This window comes from Ranitomeya imitator, chromosome 10, assembly GCF_032444005.1.
Source record: "Ranitomeya imitator isolate aRanImi1 chromosome 10, aRanImi1.pri, whole genome shotgun sequence".
NCBI lineage: Eukaryota > Metazoa > Chordata > Amphibia > Anura > Dendrobatidae > Ranitomeya > Ranitomeya imitator.
This window is the reverse complement of record NC_091291.1, coordinates 51,964,120-51,983,393: the sequence shown is the minus strand read 5'-3', so window position 1 is coordinate 51,983,393 and position 19,274 is coordinate 51,964,120. Positions and strand designations below refer to the sequence as shown.

At 43.9% G+C, this 19,274-nt stretch overlaps 1 protein-coding gene across 2 annotated transcripts in view; it reads left to right on the top strand.

Annotated features, from left to right (window-relative positions):
* Nucleotides 1–3,026: 3,026 nt before the first annotated feature.
* LOC138651272 (protein kinase C delta type-like) overlaps nucleotides 3,027–19,274 on the top strand; it is a 29,304-nt gene continuing 13,056 nt past the window's right edge. The window contains exons 1-2 of one of the 2 annotated variants that reach the window (XM_069741346.1): nucleotides 3,199–3,245; nucleotides 6,575–6,879. Coding sequence is in view for 1 of the 2 variants with exons in the window: in XM_069741345.1 (XP_069597446.1) it covers nucleotides 3,048–3,245 (198 nt within the window). In the remaining variant the exon portion in view is untranslated. Of the gene's footprint in view, nucleotides 3,246–6,574; nucleotides 6,880–19,274 lie in introns of both variants that reach the window. The other variant, XM_069741345.1, reaches the window with a different exon arrangement.

Below are 19,274 nucleotides of genomic sequence, written 5' to 3'. Positions count from 1 at the left end.
GGCGCTATAACAATAAAAAAAATAATAATAATAACTTCTATGAACATTTCTGGTGGAGACTTATCTGTGAATAATAATAATAAAACAAATCCAGAAAATCACCTTGTCTGATTTGGCAAGATTTATTTTTCAAATTACGGTGGAAAATAAGTATTTGGTCATTAACAAAAGTTCATCTCAATATTTTGTTGTATATCCTTTATTGGCAATGACCGTGGTTAAACGTTTTCTGTAAGTCTTCACAAGGGTGTCACACACTGTTGGTGGTATGTTGGCCCATTCCTCCATGCAGTTCTCCTCTAGCGTATTGATGTTTTAGATCTGTCACTGGGCAACATGGACTTTCAACTCCCTCCAAGGTTTTCTATGGGGTTGAGATCTGGAGACTGGCTAGGCCATTCCAAGACCTTCATATGCTTCTTACGAAGCCACTCCTTCATTGCCCTGGCCATGTGCTTGGGATCATTATCATGCTGAAAGACCCATCTACCTTTCATCTTCAATGCCCTTGCTGATGGAAGGAGGTTTGCACACAAAATCTCACGATACATGGCCCCATTCATTCTTTCCTGTTCACGGATCAGTCATCCTGGTCCCTTTGCAGAGAATAAGTCCCAAAGCATGATGCAGCCACCCCCATGCTTCACAGTAGGTATGGTGTTCTTTGGATGAAACTCAGCATTCTGTCACCTCCAAACATGAGTTTTGTTTCTACCGAAGAGTTATACTTTGGTTTCATCAGACCATATGACATTCTCCCAATACTCTTCTGGATAATCCAAATGCTCTCTAGCAAACTTCAGACAGGCATGACATGTACTGGCTTATGCAGGGGGACACGTCTGGCAATGCACGATCTGAGTCCCTGGAGGCGTAGTGTGTTACTGATGGTAGCCTTTGTTACGGTGGTCCCAGCTCATGTCACCGTGTGGATCTGGGATTTTTGCTCACCATTCTTGTGATCATTTTGACCCCACGGGGTGAGATCTTGCGTGGAGCCTCAGATCAAGGGAGATTATCAGTGGTCTTATATGTCTTCCATTTTCTTAATATTGCTCCCACAGTTGATTTCATCACACCAAGCTGCTTGCCTATTGCAGATTCAGTCTTCCCAGCTGGGAGCAGGGCTACAATTTTGTTTCTGGTGTTCTTCGATAGCTCTTTGGTCTTCACCATAGTGGAGTTTGGACTGTGACTGTTTGAGGTTGTGGACAGGTGTATTTTATACTGATAACAAGTTCAAGCAGGTGCAGTTACGACAGGTAATGAGTGGAGGACAGAGGAGCCTCTTAAAGAAGAAGTTACAGGTCTGTGAGAGTCAGAAATCTTGCATGTTTTTAGGTGACCAAATACTTATTTTCCACCACAATTTGCAAAATAAATCTTGCCGAATCAGAGAAGGTGATTTTCTGGATTTGTTTTCTCATTTTGACTCTCATAGTTGTGGTCTACCTATAATGTCAGTTACAGACTTCTCTCATCTTTTTAAGTGGGAGAACATGCACAATTGGTGACTGACCAAATAGTTTTTCCCCCACTGTATCTTCAGTGTGGTCCCATGAAAAGATATAATAAAATATTAACAAAAATGTGAGGGGGGGTACTCACTTTTGTGATATACTGTAATTATTAAGTTATATACACAGTGTATGCATGTTTACTACAATTTTGCAATGCATTTATGTCAGAGATCGAGCGTTGACTGCACATTCATGGTTCTTTCAATTTATTTCTATGAATACTTCGAAAACGTCAATATTGAGAGTTGCCATAAAAATGAATGGAGCAAGCTGTGCATGTGACGCATGTCTATCAGACATTGATGGATCAAACACGTTTTCTTTTTTTAAATCTAATTAAAGGTAATCTGTTTTATGTGGAGGATCTCAGATAATGGGAACAAAGACATAAAGAAAAGGAAAGGACAAAACAGAAAAGAAGACAAGGTGGTAAAAAAAGATGACAGGGAGAACTTCCTATCAACCAGGGTGAGAAGATGGGAGAAGATCTCTGACCAAGGATGCCAGATGTCAAAGATTTCTTTTGCTCTATTTTCATTACCAGCTTTACTCTCCTCCATGCACATTAATACATTAACCCATAGAAGCCTGAAAGGGGGTGATAAAGATTTCCATAGTTTGGGAATAATTTGTTGTGTTGCAAGTATAACAGAACCGGGGAGCATGGAACATCAGGAATCATTTGGAGGTTAATCAGGAGATCTAGTACGATAATAGACATATATGAGATCAGGTCCACCAGACATATAAAACTGAATCTGGAGCTGAAGCCCACCATCAACAAAAGTACGAGTATGATTTGAAAATTTAATGTAATTTAGCAGGGATATTGGACCATTGTGAGAGGATATTAAAGTTGAGTTCCTGTGTGTGTCCAACATTTCTTAGACCTTTCTTCATGGGTTCCGATATCAGTCCACTTTTGAAATTTGTTGCCTGCTATCAATATAATATTTTTGTTTGTATCCACCATGGCCACTACTTATCCATCTTCCACCATCCTTGGCACCCAATTACCTCATTTTGCAACTTTTATCCTACCGAAAGATCGCTTCTTGGCCTTGGATTTTGATGAGAAAGTTCAGCTCGGAAAGGATCTAATATGCTTCATTAGAGTTGTGCCTAAACCCTACAACAACTCCTAAAGGTGAACACTTGTCTAATGTTTCTGTGCAACCTTATTATTGTGAGATATACCGACTTAGAGGAGCACCATTGTTCTTTTTTATTTGTAGCAATAGATGGGTCTGTCGACATTGGGCTCAAAGTTTGAGTTTTCTGTGGGATTCAAGGGCTTGGCCTGGGAACACTTAATCTGTCACTGTCAATCGCTCTCTACTTAGAGGTCATAAAAACGTCACACATAGAAGTCCTTGTAATTAAGTAGTAAAACCCAACTCAACAGGTGGATTCAGTAGCATAGCTACTGGGGGGGCAGAGGGGGCCATTGCCCCGGGCCCAGTCACGTGAAGGGGCCCACCAGGAGATCCACTGCCGAGTCTGAGGTGTCAAGGAGAGAGCAGCACAATGCCGGCTGCAGAGCCTCCCTCCGTGCAGAGTGCGGATGTGGTCTCACCCGAGGAGTCTCTTCCTGGCGGCAGCAGCAGATGCAGTTACTTTCTGGCTGTGCTTGGTTTGGCTGAGGCACGCTGGGTCCTAGTGCCCTCCTTGCATCTCTCTGGACACTTCCTGGTTCTCCTCACTGGATGCCTGAAAACTTCATCAGTAAGTGGGGATGGAGTTTATTAGAGTAATTCGGTTTAGGCATATGGTCACTGTGGGGGTGAATGTGAGAGGATTGTGGTATTGTAGGGGCTGAAGTGGGAGAGGACAGGGCAGTGTTGGGTAAATGTGAAACGATGGGGGTTATTGTGAGAGGGAGACAGGGCACTGTGGGGTAAATGTGAAACGATGGGGGTTATTGTGAGAGGGAGACAGGGCACTGTGGGGGGTAAATGAGAGAGGATGGTGGTATTGTGGGAGGGAGACAGGGCACTGTGGGGGTGAATTGGAGAGTTTGAGGGTATTGTGAGGGCTGACGTAGGTGAGGGGGCACTGCGGGGCTGATTATTATTATACTGTTTAATGTTATGAGATATTCACTCTATCATATGTGAGGGTACGTGTCCTCGAGGTGTATTGGCAGCGCATTGGACACAGCAGATACCCTGCTCCGCCTAAAGCGCTGCCCCCTGTTGTGCGCGCGGTGATTCTGCATATATTCATTGAACACAGGTGGAATAACCGCATCCTATTCACAGACTGTTTTATCTATCTTGTGGAGACGGAGTATCTCCACAAGATAGACATGCTGCTGTCTAGAAAAACGCGCCACATGTCCGGTTACGCAGGTCTGCCACCTGCGTCTATGTACGCATAGTGGAGACGGGATTTCATAAAATCCCCTCCACTATACTATAACATCTGGAAGCTGCGGTTTAGACGCTGCGGATGTACACACTGTCCAATCCCCAGCAAAACCCAAGCAATACGCCCCTTGGAAACATACACTAATAGTTGCTGTATTGGGGGCTGGAGATGGGGAGGTCGGGGGGTTTTGATTATTGCGAGCTGGGTCTTTTATAAGTATTAGTAAAACAAGCATAGCAAAGAAGGTTAATATTACTATAACAAGAATAAGTATTAACATAAGAGCGCAGACAGACACTGTATAACTCATGCGACGAGCGCATTGCAATCCTCGGACTGGCCCTGACACCTCTCCTGACATAAGCTTGACAGCGCGATAAATTACTATGTAACTGTCAGCCTCAGGTCAGGAGAGCCGACAGTCAGTCCGAGGATTGCGATGCGATCCTCACATGAGAAATATGTCCGTCTGTCTGCCCCCTAACAAGTATAACAATACAGTAACCACGGGCTGCATTTTATGTTATAAGAATAAATTGCTTATAATTAAATTATTAAAGGGAACCTGTCACCCCCCCCCCCCCCAGGGCCTATTAAGGTAATACAGCCAGCCTCCTTCAGCAGCACTAAGGCTGCATTCTGTGAAGGAGGCTCTTATTTTTTTTGTTCCCTAATAACGCTGAAATATTCACTTTATAAATTGCGCCCCATACCTGTATTGAGTCTGGGGGTACGTCTTTTGTCCCCGAACACAACCGTCTCCCAGCCGTCCATCATCCCACCGGGCGCCGATGCCTGGGCTCTCATTTTTCGGGCATGCGCCGTGTGCACTGCCCTGAAACTCCTATCCGCTGATGTACTGATATCGAGCCTGCGTGTAGCGGAGGCCCGAGATCCCGCCCCGCAGTGTGTTATGGTGTATTCACACTGCAGGGCTGGAAATCTGGCGTTGTGCGCAGGTGCGATCTACTTACATCACTTGATATAAGTTCCAGGGCAGCGCGCATTGCGCATGCTCGCAAAATAATTGCAGAGCGCCGGTGATGGCACAAGACAGAAAGAAGGTAGTACTCGGTGGGATGATGAACGGCTGCGAGGCGGCTGAGTCAGAGGGAGAAAACGTACCCCCCGGACTCAATACAGGTATGGCGCGCAATTTATAAAAGTGAATATTTCAGCGTTATTAGGGATCAAAAACATAAAAGCCACCTTCACAGAATGCAGCCTTAGTGCTGAAGAAGGTGGCTCTTTTACCTTAATAGGCCCTGGGGGGTGACAGGTTCCCTTTAAGTTATTAAAGGCTTGGGATAATTGTCTGCAGTCACTCTACAGACTGCCCAATCATGATGGGGTGCACTTGCCGTCATGAGACCCCAAGACCACTGGTGTGATCAGGCGCTCATGCGACCACGTTTGCTATTTGCACTTGTTGATGAGACAAGTTTGACTTCTCTCAATAGAAGAAAATCGTCACATGACCTCCTGCTCTCATCAGTGATGCTGGGGCCATTATTACTGGACATAGGGGGACTCCTAAATATTTAGTAGGCACTTACGAAGCATTGAATCCTAACTACTGGGTGGCAGATAGTGCTATACCGGCTGTCAGTCTGTACCAGGCCATCAGTTACAGTCGCCGCTCTCTATGCACAGAGCGGTGACTGAAAAATGTGGACGTAATAGTATACATAGATGGGAAAGAACGTCCTCTGTAAGTCACCATCTAAAACTGTACTGTGATCTCTCTATGTCATGCAGGACTGGTCTCTACCACTATATGGTATTACCGTATGGCGGTAATATCAGTACTGGTTATTGTATAGAGATTTATTTTGTCTGTGGACACAGACAGAAAAGGGCCTATGTGCAAGAACAATATATGGGCCCTTTGCAGCCCAAGAACTTCTAAAAATACAAAATTGCACCTTATTTAGAGGTAGAAAAGGCCCCCCCTTAACTCTTGGGCCCATGTGCTGCCGCATAGTTTGCACTAATGATATGTCGCCTGTTAGGGGCCCACTCACATGTTTCGCCCCCCCTGAGCTGAACCCCTAGCTACGCCTCTGGGTGGATTCTTTCAGATGAGGTAGTAGAAGTTGGGCACAGGACCTGGTGATAGGTGGTCCTTCATCTGTAGTGTCAAGTAGGCAAAAACATAGGGTATACAGATCATTCAGATAGCAGGAGCAACTTCTGGTAAGACACTGATGTCAAGGACCCGCAGAGTGGGGGACACATAGTTTCACAGGAGCATTAGAATATTTTTCTATATTTAAGAATTGTAGCTATACTTTGCTGTATTTGTGCTCCCTTTCCTTTTCCCTCCCCATTCTTTCCCGTAATGGTACTTATCAGTTGAGAGTCAATTTTGTCTCAGCTGTGGTCCTCCACGACCAAGTTTTGGAAGATTCTGTTAATTGCACAGGAATATGCATCTTTACCCTGATTGGCGAACTAGTGCTAACGGTGAGAATATTCCTGCATAAAAGGTCCAATTTCGCCAACGTCCGGGGTGGTCCGTGCACAGCAAGTCACCAGCAACCTGACGGCCCACAATATTTTGTTTCGATGCCCATTATTTAGCTAAGGCTGGGAGGACTTGGTCCATTTTTGATCTTTCCGGTTGATTATTTATTTGATTACTGACTGAATAATTTATTCTAGGATTTTTAATATTTATTTAGAAACAAAGAGAGAGGGGAGCACACATGAGTGGTATCAGCCGGGAAAAGAATGCAGAACGGTCAAAGACCTACTCACCGCAGACAGTTATGCTGGACAAGCATAACAATGTGGAATAGCTCAGAAGGATTCGAGATCCTGTACAACAGATGAATAGCAGCTCCCAGACCTCAACACGGAAGGCGCAGGGCAATGATGGACGGTTGAAGTCCGGAGATGTGCTGGCGTGCAGGAGACTCCGAGTGCTGTGTCCCACGTGATCAATGACCTGCCGGTCACGTGGTGGAAGGTCCTCGAGCAATGAAGGGTAATTTGGCTTGTCATATGCAGCTCCCACCGCAATCCCTAAAGGAGGGAGCAGCAATACAAATAAAAGAATATAGCGGTCTGGATGGAGCGCTGATGACAGAGGTCACCGAAGCACAGATTTAGAAATTTAAAATCTTTAATCACAACGCGTCTCAACAGCCAATCATGGTCATCTTCAGGTGACAATAAATAAAAAGGTTAAAAGGGAAGAGGGAAGTATTTAAAGGGATAAAAACCAATAAAAATTGAGGAGGGAGGTGCAAAAGAGGAAAAGGAGGGAGGTACAAAAAGTGATAAATAACCAATAAGATTGTGTACACAAAATGCAACTATGCTATAAAATATTAAAAACCAAAGTGGAAATAAAATATATCGTGTAAAAATAGCATGATAAACAACCATAATACACAGTTAAAAGACAAAAACAATTATTAAAAATTATTTTTATTATTTATTTAATTTATTTTTATTATTTTTTTTTCTCTTTTAACTGTGTATTATGGTTGTTTATCATGCTGTTTTTACACCATATATTTTATTTCCACTTTGGTTTTTAATATTTTATAGCATAGTTGCATTTTGTGTACACCATCTTATTGGTTATTTATCACTTTTTGTACCCCCCCCCCTTTTCCTCTTTTGCACCTCCCTCCTCAATTTTTATTGGTCTTTATCCCTTTAACCCCTTTACCCCCAAGGGTGGTTTGCACGTTATGGACCGGGCCAATTTTTACAATTCTGACCACTGTCCCTTTATGAGGTTATAACATTGGAACGCTTCAACGGATCCCAGTGATTCTGACACTGTTTTCTCGTGACATATTGTACTTCATGATAGTGGTAAAATTTGTTTGATATTACCTGCGTTTATTTGTGAAAAAAACGGAAATTTGGCGAAAATTTAGAAAATTTCGCAATTTTCCAACTTTGAATTTTTATGCAATTAAATCACAGAGATATGTCACACAAAATACTTAATAAGTAACATTTTCCACATGTCTACTTTACATCAGCACAATTTTGGAATCAACATTTTTTTTTGTTAGGGAGTTATAAGGGTTAAAATTTGACCAGCAATTTCTCATTTTTACAACACCATTTTATTTTAGGGACCACATCTCATTTGAAGTCATTTTGAGGGGTCTATATGATAGAAAATACCCAAGTGTGACACCATTCTAAAAACTGCACCCCTCAAGGTTCTCAAAACCACATTCAAGAAGTTTATTAACCCTTCAGGTGTTTCACAGGAATGTTTGGAATGTTTAAATAAAAATTAACATTTAACTTTTTTCACAAAAAATTTACTTCAGCTCCAATTTGTTTTATTTTACCAAGGGTTACAGGAGAAAATGGACCCCAAACGTTGTTGTACAATTTGTCCTGAGTACGCAGATACCCCATAAGTGGAGGTAAACCACTGTTTGGGCACATGACAGAGCTCGAAAGCGAAGGAGCGCCATTTGACTTTTCAATGCAAAATTGACTGGAATTGAGATGGGACGCCATGTTGCGTTTGGAGAGCCACTGATGTGCCTAAACATTGAAACCCCCCACAAGTGACACCATTTTGGAAAGTAGACCCCCTAAGGAACTTATCTAGAGGTGTGGTGAGCACTTTGACCCACCAAGTGCTTCACAGAAGTCTATAATGCAGAACCGTAAAAATAAAAAATCATTTTTTTTCACAAAAATTATCTTTTCGCCCCGAATTTTTTATTTTCCCAATGGTCAGAGAAGAAATTGGAATCAAAAAGTTGTTGCAACATTTGTCCTGAGTACTCTGATACCCCATATGTGGGGGTAAACCACTGTTTGGGCGCATGGGAGAGCTCGGAAGGGAAGGAGCGCCGTTTGACCTTTCAATGCAAAATTGACAGGAATTGAGATGGGACGCCATGTTGCGTTTGGAGAGCCACTGATGTGCCCAAACATTGAAATCCCCCACAAGTGACACCATTTTAGAAAGTAGACCCCCTAAGGAACTTATCTAGATGTGTGGTGAGCACTTTGACCCACCAAGAGCTTTACAGAAGTTTATAATGCAGAGCCGTAAAAATAAAACAAAAATTTTTTCCCACAAAAATAATTTTTTAGCCCCCAGTTTTGTATTTTCCCGAGGGTAACAGGAGAAATTGGACCCCAAAAGATGTTGTGCAATTTGTCCTGAGTGCGCTGATACCCTATATGTGGGGGGAACCACCGTTTGGGCGCATGGGAGGGCTCGGAAGGGAAGGAGCGCCATTTGGAATACAGACTTAGATGGAATGGTCTGCAGGCGTCACATTGCGTTAGCAGAGCCCCTAATGTACCTAAACAGTAGAAACCCCCCACAAGTGACCCCATATTGGAAACTAGACCCCCCAAGGAACTTATCTAGATGTGTTGTGAGAACTTTGAGCCTCCAAGTGTTTCACTACAGTTTATAACGCAGAGCCGTGAAAATAAAAAATATTTTTTTTCCCACAAAAATTATTTTTTAGCCCCCAGTTTTGTATTTTCTCGAGGGTAACAGGAGAAATTCGACTCCAAAAGTTGTTGTACAATTTGTCCTGAGTGCGCTGATACCACATATGTGGGGGGAATCACCGTTTGGGCACACGGGAGAGCTCGGAAGGGAAGGAGCACTGTTTTACTTTTTCAACGTAGAATTGGCTGGAATTGAGATCGGACGCCATGTCGCGTTTGGAGAGCCCCTGATGTGCCTAAACAGTGGAAACCCCCAAATTATAACTGAAACCCTAATCAAAACACACCCCTAACCCTAATTCCAACGGTAACCCTAACCACACCTCTAAACCAGACACACCCCAAATCCTAATCCCAACCCTATTCCCAACCGTAAATGTAATCCAAACCCTAACCCTAATTTTAGCCCCAACCCTAACTGTAGCCTTAACCCTAACTGTAGCCCTAACCCTAGCCCTAACGGGAAAATGGAAATTAAATACATTTTGTTTAATTTTTTAATTTTTCCCTAACTAAGGGGGTGATGAAGGGGGGTTTGATTTACTTTTATAGTGGGTTTTTTAGCGGATTTTTATGATTGGCAGCCATCACACACTGAAAGACGCTTTTTATTGCAAACAATATTTTTTGCGTTACCACATTTTAAGAGCTATAATTTTTCCATATTTGAGTCCACAGAGTCATGTGAGGTCTTGTTTTTTGCGGGACGAGTTGACGTTTTTATTGGTAAAATTTTCGGGCACGTGACATTTTTTGATCGCTTTTTATTCCGTTTTTTGTGAGGAAGAATGACCAAAAACCAGCTACTCATGAATTTCTTTTTCGGGAGGCGTTTATACCGTTCCGCGTTTGGTAAAATTGATGAAGCAGTTTTATTCTTCAGGTCAGTACGATTACAGCGATACCTCATATATATCTTTTTTTATGTTTTGGCGCTTTTATACAATAAAAACTATTTTATAGAAAAAATAATTATTTTTGCATCGCTTTATTCTGAGGACTATAACTTTTTTATTTTTTCGCTGATGATGCTGTTTGGCGGCTTGTTTTTTGCGGGACAAGATGACGTTTTCAGCGGTACTATGGTTATTTATATCCTGCTTTTTGATCGCGTGTTATTCCACTTTTTGTTCGGCGGTATGATAATAAAGCGTTGTTTTTTGCCTAATTTTTTTCTTACGGTGTTTACTGAAGGGGTTAACTAGTGGGCCAGTTTTATAGGTCGGGTCGTTACGGACGCAGTGATACTAAATATGTGTACTTTTATTGTTTTTGTTTTTTTATTTAGATAAAGAAATGTATTTATGGGAATAATATATATTTTTTTTCATTATTTAGGATTTTTTTTTTTTTTTTTTTTTTTACACATTTGGAATTTTTTTTTTTTTTTTTTTTTTTACTTTGTCCCAGGGGAAGACATCACAGATCGGTGATCTGACAGTTTGCACAGCACTCTGTCAGATCACCGATCTGACTTACAGAGCTCCAGCGTTACCAAGTGCCTGCTCTGAGCAGGCACTTGGTAAGCCACCTCCCTCCCTGCAGGACCCGAATGCCGCGGCCATACTGGATCCGGGCCTGCAGCGAGGAAGGAGGTAGGAGACCCCCGGAGCAACGCGATCACATCGCGTTGCTCCGGGGGTCTCAGGGAAGCCTGCAGGGAGCCCCCTCCCTGCGCGATGCTTCCCTGCACCGCTGGCACATCGCGATCATGTTTGATCGCGGTGTGCCGGGGGTTAATGTGCCGGGGGCAGTCCGTGACCGCTCCTGGCACATAGTGCCGGATGTCAGCTGCGATAGGCAGCTGACACCCAGCGGCGATCGGCCGGGCTCCCCCCGTGAGCGCGGCCGATCGCGCTGGACGTACTATTCCGTCCTTGGGAAGTAGGGCCCACCCCACATGGACGGAATAGTACGTCCATTGTCAGAAAGGGGTTAAATACTTCCCTCTTCTCTTTTAACCTTTTTATCTATTGTCACCTGAAGAAGACAGCGATTGGCTGTTGAAACACATTCTGATTAAAGATTTTAAATTTCTAAATCTGTGCTTTGGTGGCCTCTGTCATCAGCACTCCATCTAGACCGCTATATTCTTTTATTTTAATATTTATTGACTTATTAATTTATGTTTTAAGCAACCTTTATTAAACATTGTGAGTCTTTTCTTTATCCCAAATAACCTTGTCTAGTATTTTTTTATTAATATGTTAAAGGGAATCTGTCACCAGGTTTTTGTTACCTATTCTGATAGCTGCATGATGTAAAGACAGAGACCCTGATTCCAGTGATGTGTCACTTACTGAGCTGCTTGCTATAGTTTTGATTAAAAAAATCATTCTTTTATCAACAGTAAATTATCACTAGAGGACTAGTAAAACTGCTGCCAGGTAGTCCTCCGTATTCATGAGCTCTATATAACCACACCCCACCACTGATTGGCAGCTTTCTGCCTATGCACAGTGTACACAGAAATTAAATTAATTGTATTTTTGTTCGGCCTTGTGCCTTGGTGCTTGGGTGGGTGCAACCTAAATAAAGACCCGAGTGCCGGCCAAAAATGTGCAGTTAAAATATTGTCAACAAGAGAGAAACCAAGGATCGGGCATCCGAATAAATATTAGGATAGCTTTATTGTGAACGCTATCGAGAAATAAGCAGAACAAATCCACAGAATACAAAAATCTATAAACACATCAACGTGCACAAAATGACCAATCCATGTCCCAAGTCATGGACAGAAAGGACAACCGACCCCATACTGACCAGGAGGGCCCAGGAAAAATGCAATAATAGGAACAAATACTCAATAAGTGCAAAAGACTCTGACATCAATGCAATAAAGGACGGGATGAGAATTAGTAAAGCATTGCAGAAAATGACCAGCAATACAGTGCCCTGAAAAAGTATTCATACCGGGGGGCGTGGCCTAGGCAGCTATGGAGTAGGGTGTGCTGCCAGTGAGCTCTGAGGAGGCATCCTCATAATCGGCTAACATCGGCTATAATTCTTAATTTTTTCCAAGTTTGACATTGGATTCAACATCCATAGGATACCAGATTCCTTTAGAGACCAAGATTGCCTAATTTTGGGTCCTTTTTTCTTACATTTTGACAAAACTCAGGCAGGCCGCATGGTCTGGGCCTAGTTACAGGCCTCAAGCAGCTACAGCCCTTATAACCTGGGCTATCATTCTTCCAGGCTCATCACATCCCTGCCTACACCTGCGGGTAACTATCCTGTGTGCAGCAGGCTTATTATTGATTTCGGGACTAATTTTCCCCTGCAGCAGAGCTGTAAGCTGTATGCTGTACAGCTGTACCGGTGAGCTGGTCAGAAGCCTCAGCCCCGCGGCTGCCACGGGCTGAGTGAAGCGTCCGGAGCTGTCCCTGCGCCCGTTCATAGCAGCCTCTGGGACTCACTCGCTCTGGGAAGGTAAACGCTGCAGCGTGCTCCCCTATCCACTTCTGCGGCCCCAAGCCTCAGACCCGCGGGCTGAGTGAAGCGGCCGTCTCCGCACCTGCTCCCTGCAGCCGCCGAGACACGGGGAGGAAGGCGCAGGAGCGCGCTCCCCACCCCCCCTCTTCTCAGCAACCGGAGGCACCAAGCGGCACATAAAGAGCCTTCCAGTCCGCGCTGTTCTAAGCGCGGTGAAGCAGCTGAAGAACAGGGACTTCTGTGAGGGAGAAGCAGTTCCCGGGGGACCCGCCGGAGAGAGCGCAGGCCGGAACGCCACCGGAGACAGCGGGGGACCCGACGGGATAGCGGTCTCTGACGGGATCTCCTCACAACGGAGCTAAGAGGTCCCGGGCCCGGCACTCGGCAGGCACATCCCCCACAACAGCGCGGCTGCAGCGTCGCGCCTGCGGCTGCTGTTCCCAGCGCCTTTACGCTGCACTTGGCACCTGGAGAGTTGGCTCACAAGCGTGCGCACCGGCCAGGCGACCCCGACCCCCTCCACTCTTGCAAAAAACATTGGGCCCCCCCTGGATGAATCTCTGAGCCGCAGTGAAGCCGCTTAAATAAATAAATAACTACAGCGGCGGCTCCCATACCGGTAATCCGCCTATGCACCGCAGTTTCCCCCCCCCCTGTGGGCCAATTGATAACCAACGGGAGTGCTACTAGGGGCTGAACGCTTATTGTAAGCCTGATCCACATAAGGAGAGTCCTTGGGAACTTTCAGCTCCCAGCCACAAGCTTTCAGTAGAAGCTGCACAAAACACCCACACAGCAAGACTTGCTTGCACAACTGAGTTCTGTGCCATCCACCCTTTCCCTCCTGGAACTGACTCCACTGAGCAAGGTGGAACAAAGATACGCATCTGAAACAACGATTTCTGTCCCCATTGTATGATTATATCTGACATATACTTTATCTCTATTCAGTGACAGTGGAGCACATTATCCCTACTAACTAACTTGTGCTTTCCACCTCATTCCAAGGGGTATTCTGTGACACAAAGAAAGTCTTATTTCTGAACCCTGCATGCCCGACATATCTGAAATTCTGATCACATCTGTTATCTGTGTACTTTAATTATATACATCACAGCAGACGTGGAACAAAGTTACTTAAGAAGATATTTTGTGGGCTTGTATATGCTCTCTGCCTTGCTAGTACTGTACTTTCTATCTGAGACAGCTTTTGTTGCCGGAAGTCGGTCATCTTTAGTTGTTAACACTCATACATGCTCGTGCTTACAACCTCATAGAACCTGTGCTTTATACTCTACTAACTGATTGTATGAGTAGCTAGTCTGACGCTCCGCCTACCTGACGCATAGTAACTTAACCGTTGCCTGACTTTACCACAAGCACAGGGCTTGCTGACACCCCTGTTAATAATTTGCGCTAACTTGCTTTTCTTCCAGGTTATGTATGTATTTGAACTACATTGCTTCTCCTTTTGATCTAAAATTAATTCTCCTTGCCAGTCTTCAGACCTTGGACCACTGTTGTGGTATTTTCTAAAAGCCAGTCTACGGACGTGGGGTCAGCTTCGGCGGTGAAATCTAAAATCCAGTTTTATAATTTGGGACCACTTAGGTGGGAATTCTACATAGCCAGTCTTCGTACCCGGGAATACCTTGGTAGATATTCTTATAACTAGCTGCCTGTTCAGGAAAAAATGAGTCGCTCCAATACCAAAAACTGTCTCAAAAATTCCCCTATCCAATACTAATAAATAACACATGTCACGCCGTGATCCCTCTCAGGACCCGGTAAACCCGTTAAGCCCAGATAAGTTAAGGTCACCAAGGACACCATCCAAAAATCCTGGCGACAAATCAGACCCAAAATTTTACCTAACTAGCCAACAAAACAAACCTCAAAATAAAACCTCCTCACAACAGTTCAAAAGAGAACTACCATATATACTCGAGTATAAGCCGACCCGAGTATAAGCCGACCCCTCTAATTTTGCCACAAAAAACTGGGAAAACCTATTGACTCGAGTATAAGCCTAGGGTGGATATGCAGCATTTACCGGTGAATTTCAAAAACAAAAATAGATCATTAGTTCCCCATAGCTGTGCCATATAGTGCACTGCACTGTTCATATTCCCCCTTGGCTGTGTCCCATATAGTGCTCTGCACTGTTCATATTCCCCCTTGGCTGTGCCATATAGTGCTCTGCACTGTTCATATTCCCCCTTGGCTGTGCCCCATACAGTGCTCTGCACTGTTCATATTCCCCCTTGGCTGTGTCCCATATAGTGCTCTGCACTGTTCATATTCCCCCTTGGCTGTGCCATATAGTGCTCTGCACTGTTCATATTCCCCCTTGGCTGTGCCATATAGTGCTCTGCACTGTTCATATTCCCCCTTGGCTGTGCCCCATACAGTGCTCTGCACTGTTCATATTCCCCCTTGGCTGTGTCCCATATAGTGCTCTGCACTGTTCATATTCCCCCTTGGCTGTGCCCCATACAGTGCTCTGCAGCGTTCATATTCCCCCTTGGCTGTGCCATACAGTGCTCTGCACCGTTCATATCTCCCCATAGCTGTGCCCCATACAGTGCTCTGCAGCGTTCATATATCCCCATAGATGCTCCACATAAATCTGTGCCATGGCCGCTGCTGCTGCAATAAAAAAAAAAATGCCATACTCCCCTCTCTTGATTGCAGCTCCCAGCGTCCGGTCCCGGCGTCTCTCTGCACTGACTGATCAGGCAGAGGGCGCCGCGCACACTATATGCGTCATCGCGCCCTCTGACCTGCACAGTCAGAGCGCAGACGCCGGGAAGATGGAGCGGCGCCCGGCGCTGGAACGCGGACAGGTGAATATTACATACTTACCTAGTCCCAGCGATCCTGGCGCTCCCTCTGCCTGTCACAGCTGTCTTCGGTGCCGCAGATTCTTTCTCTATCAGCGGTCACCGGCACCGCTGATTAGAGAAATGAATAGGCGGCTACACCCCTATGGGAGGTGGAGCCACCTATTCATTTTTCTAATGAGCGGTCCCATGTGACCGCTGAAGAGGGGAAGAAGCTGCAGCATAGAAGCCCGTGGGACGGCAGGGACAGCGCGAGGATCGCTGGGACTAGGTAAGTATGCCTCAGCGCCCTCACCCGCCGACCCCACCGCTACCGTGACTCGAGTATAAGCCGAGAGGGGCACTTTCAGCCCAAAAATTTGGGCTGAAAATCTCAGCTTATACTCGAGTATATATGGTATATATAAATCCTGGCGAAATGGATACTTCCGTTTCAAGGAAAAGGCTAGGTCCGGAGGATAGGGGGAAGGAGAGCAGATGTGCGTTGGATTACTCGGGTTATGAGTCAGAGGATTGCTCCCCAAATGTGAGCCCCGCGAGAAGGAGAACTAAAAAAGTACTAGCAGGTTCAGATGATTCAACATCCCAATTACTCAGCATGATGGACGCTCACATGAAAATGATAACTAAGCAAGTAAGAGAGGAAATGCAGCTTAATTTTGACAAACAGGCTAGCCAACTACAAAAAACAATGGAGGTGTTTACCGAAAAGCTAGGAAAGCAGGAGGAAAAAATCAAGGGGTTAGAAAAAACGGTAGCTAAACACACATCCGAAAATCAAAAACTTAGATCGGAAATAGACCGTCTAAGGCTAAAAATGGCATACCTGAAAATGTTCCTCCTGACAAACTCCTTGACTATACCCAATCCTTAATCAAGAAAGCTATTCCATCCCTATCAGCACAGGAGCTTTCTATAGATAGGATCCATAGACTGCCCAAGCCCTCAAGTATCGCTGCTGACCTCCCCAGAGATACAATTCTCAGGATTCATTTTTATCACGTAAAGGAGCAGCTACAAAATTTCATCAAAAGGGAGAAAAAAATTCCCTGTGCCCTATGATAACCTAAAACTTTATGCAGATCTATCTAGGGAGACTCTAGAAGGCAGAAAGGCTTTCAAAAAAGTTACAGGCCCTCAGAGACATGGGAGTCCCTTATAAATGGGGGTTTCCGCTGAAACTCTTGGTATCATTTAAAGGCAAAACAATTCCCATTGGTATTCCTGAAGAAGGAGAAAGGTTCATTGCCTCTATTACATGAGTCAGTTTAGGAGTAGTCTTTCTGTAAAATTTATATGGCCTCAACCTGTATCCTATAAAAGGATCTTTGTACAGGGTTCCAAAATTTTTGTTTCATTGCCCTGTAGGACAAGAAGCAATATACAAGTTAAAATGGCTAATATTCAGCTTATCAGGTTCTAAGTGTTTCAACTGTTATATTTGTTTTCTCATCAATATGTTAAATCTGTTATCCTTTGTCCAATATTTTCATATCTCGGAGGATGCCTCAAGCTTTGTCCTTAGCTCACTCACGAACTTTCCCCAGAACAGCGAAGAACCCACCGGAGGGATTCTTCGGAGAGGACAAGTTAAGTTTCTGTGACCCAAGGGTGGTGTTTCATCTTTTTTCAGTTTTGTACAGTGCTAACGTACAAATTCTTCTTGTGTTCACAGACATACATTGATTTTACTTTTCGTGTTATTGCGACACCCTAAAAGTAAAGCCTTAATCTTTAGTTAGTTGATTACTGTCTTACAGTAACCAACTCTACATACAGGTATTTCTAGGTGAATAATTTCCGCCCCCGCTAACCCCAATCAAAAATGTCTCTAAAAATTATGTCATACAATGTTAGAGGCCTTAACAGCCCGAGAAAGAGATTCACTATCAGGGACGAGCTGGTCAAATCTAAATCCGACATCATTTGTATCCAAGAGACCAAGTTTAAATCTAATGATCATCCAAAGCTCACAGACAAGAAGTTTTCACAAATTTTTGAATCATGTGGTAGCAAGAAAAAAGCAGGTGTTATGACAATAATCAGTCATATCTCATTCGAATTTCTTGAGGAGTACAAGGACCCAAAAGGCAACTTCCATATTCTAATCTGCAGCATTGATAACCATCCTTTCACGATAGTTAACGTTTACGTCCCGAATATAGGCCAAATCAAATTCCTGTATAAACTGATGAGAAAAGTGTTGGAGATCAAGAAAGGAGACCTAATAATGGTGGGAGACTTCAACGTGGTCCCTGACGGCCACCTTGACTCGTCAGCCCAAAACAGACACAAAGCTCTGACACTAAACAATTGGCTTCATCAAAATGAAATGTATGACATTTTCAGATGTCTCAACACCATTTCTATTGAGTATACCCATTTTTCCGATGTGCACCATTCGGCTTCCAGAATTGACCTGATGATCTCCAGCATTTTTTCCTTACCTAAATTTAAAAAAATCTCAATCTTACCCAAAACAATATCAGATCATTCTCCTGTCATTGCAGAATTGACTTACGGCCCCGCTTCTAGAACTCACGTCTCGTGGAGGTGCAATTCAGCTATTCTCAGCAACCCAATACATAAAAACACGATTAACCAGACCATCAGAAATTACTTCAGAGAGAATGAGTCAGAATCAATCGACCCATTTACTCTTTGGAATGCCCATAAGGCCGTGATCAGGGGGACCCTAATTCAAATCTCTGCTAAAGAAAAAAACAAAACAGGGCCAACATAAAGGAGTTACAATCAAAAATAAAAAGTAAGGAATCAGAACTTGTTACCTCAGCTACTCATTCCTCCAAAATACAAACCGAGATCATTTCGCTAAGGCAGGAGTTGAGAGCTCTGATCTTCTCTTTCTATGACTCGTCAATCAAATCCCTAAAATTCAAATAGTATGCCTCCCTAAATAAGCCGACCTGGTATATGTTAAATAGGATGAAAAGACAGAGAATCCAGAATAGAATTGCAAAAATCGTATCCCCTAGTGGACGATTGCTTACCCACCCACAGGACATTGTGGACGCGTTTGCGACCTTCTACTCAGAACTATATAACCTTAATCTAAATCCCCAACAAATTCAACCAATAGACTCTGATATCAAAAAATTCCTTTCAAAACTCACTTTACCAAAACTCACGCCCGATGACCTAGATGATCTTACCGCCCCGTTTTCAACTGAAGAGATTTCTGAAAACATAAAAAATTTAAAATCACTAAAAGCTCCAGGGCCGGACGGTTTTACTAACAAGTACTTTAGGTCATTCAGTGAATTATTAGTCCCACATATTTCCAAAACTTTCAACTCCGCAGCATTATCCGGCAAGTTCCCGAAGGAAATGTTGGAAGCCACAGTTATTGTGATACCCAAAGCTAAGGGAGATCCCGATCAGCTCCCAAACTACAGACCAATTTCTTTAGTGAATACAGACATTAAATTGTACTCTAAGATTCTCGCAAATAGGATCAACAACTTTCTACCCAAACTGATAATTAACGACCAGATAGGGTTTGTCAGGGGCAGACAATTGGTCGATGGAACGAGGAGGATTATAGACCTGATGAAATTCATTAACTCAAAAAAAGTCCCCTCGATCATTGCTTCATTGGACGTGGAAAAGGCGTTTGACCACCTAA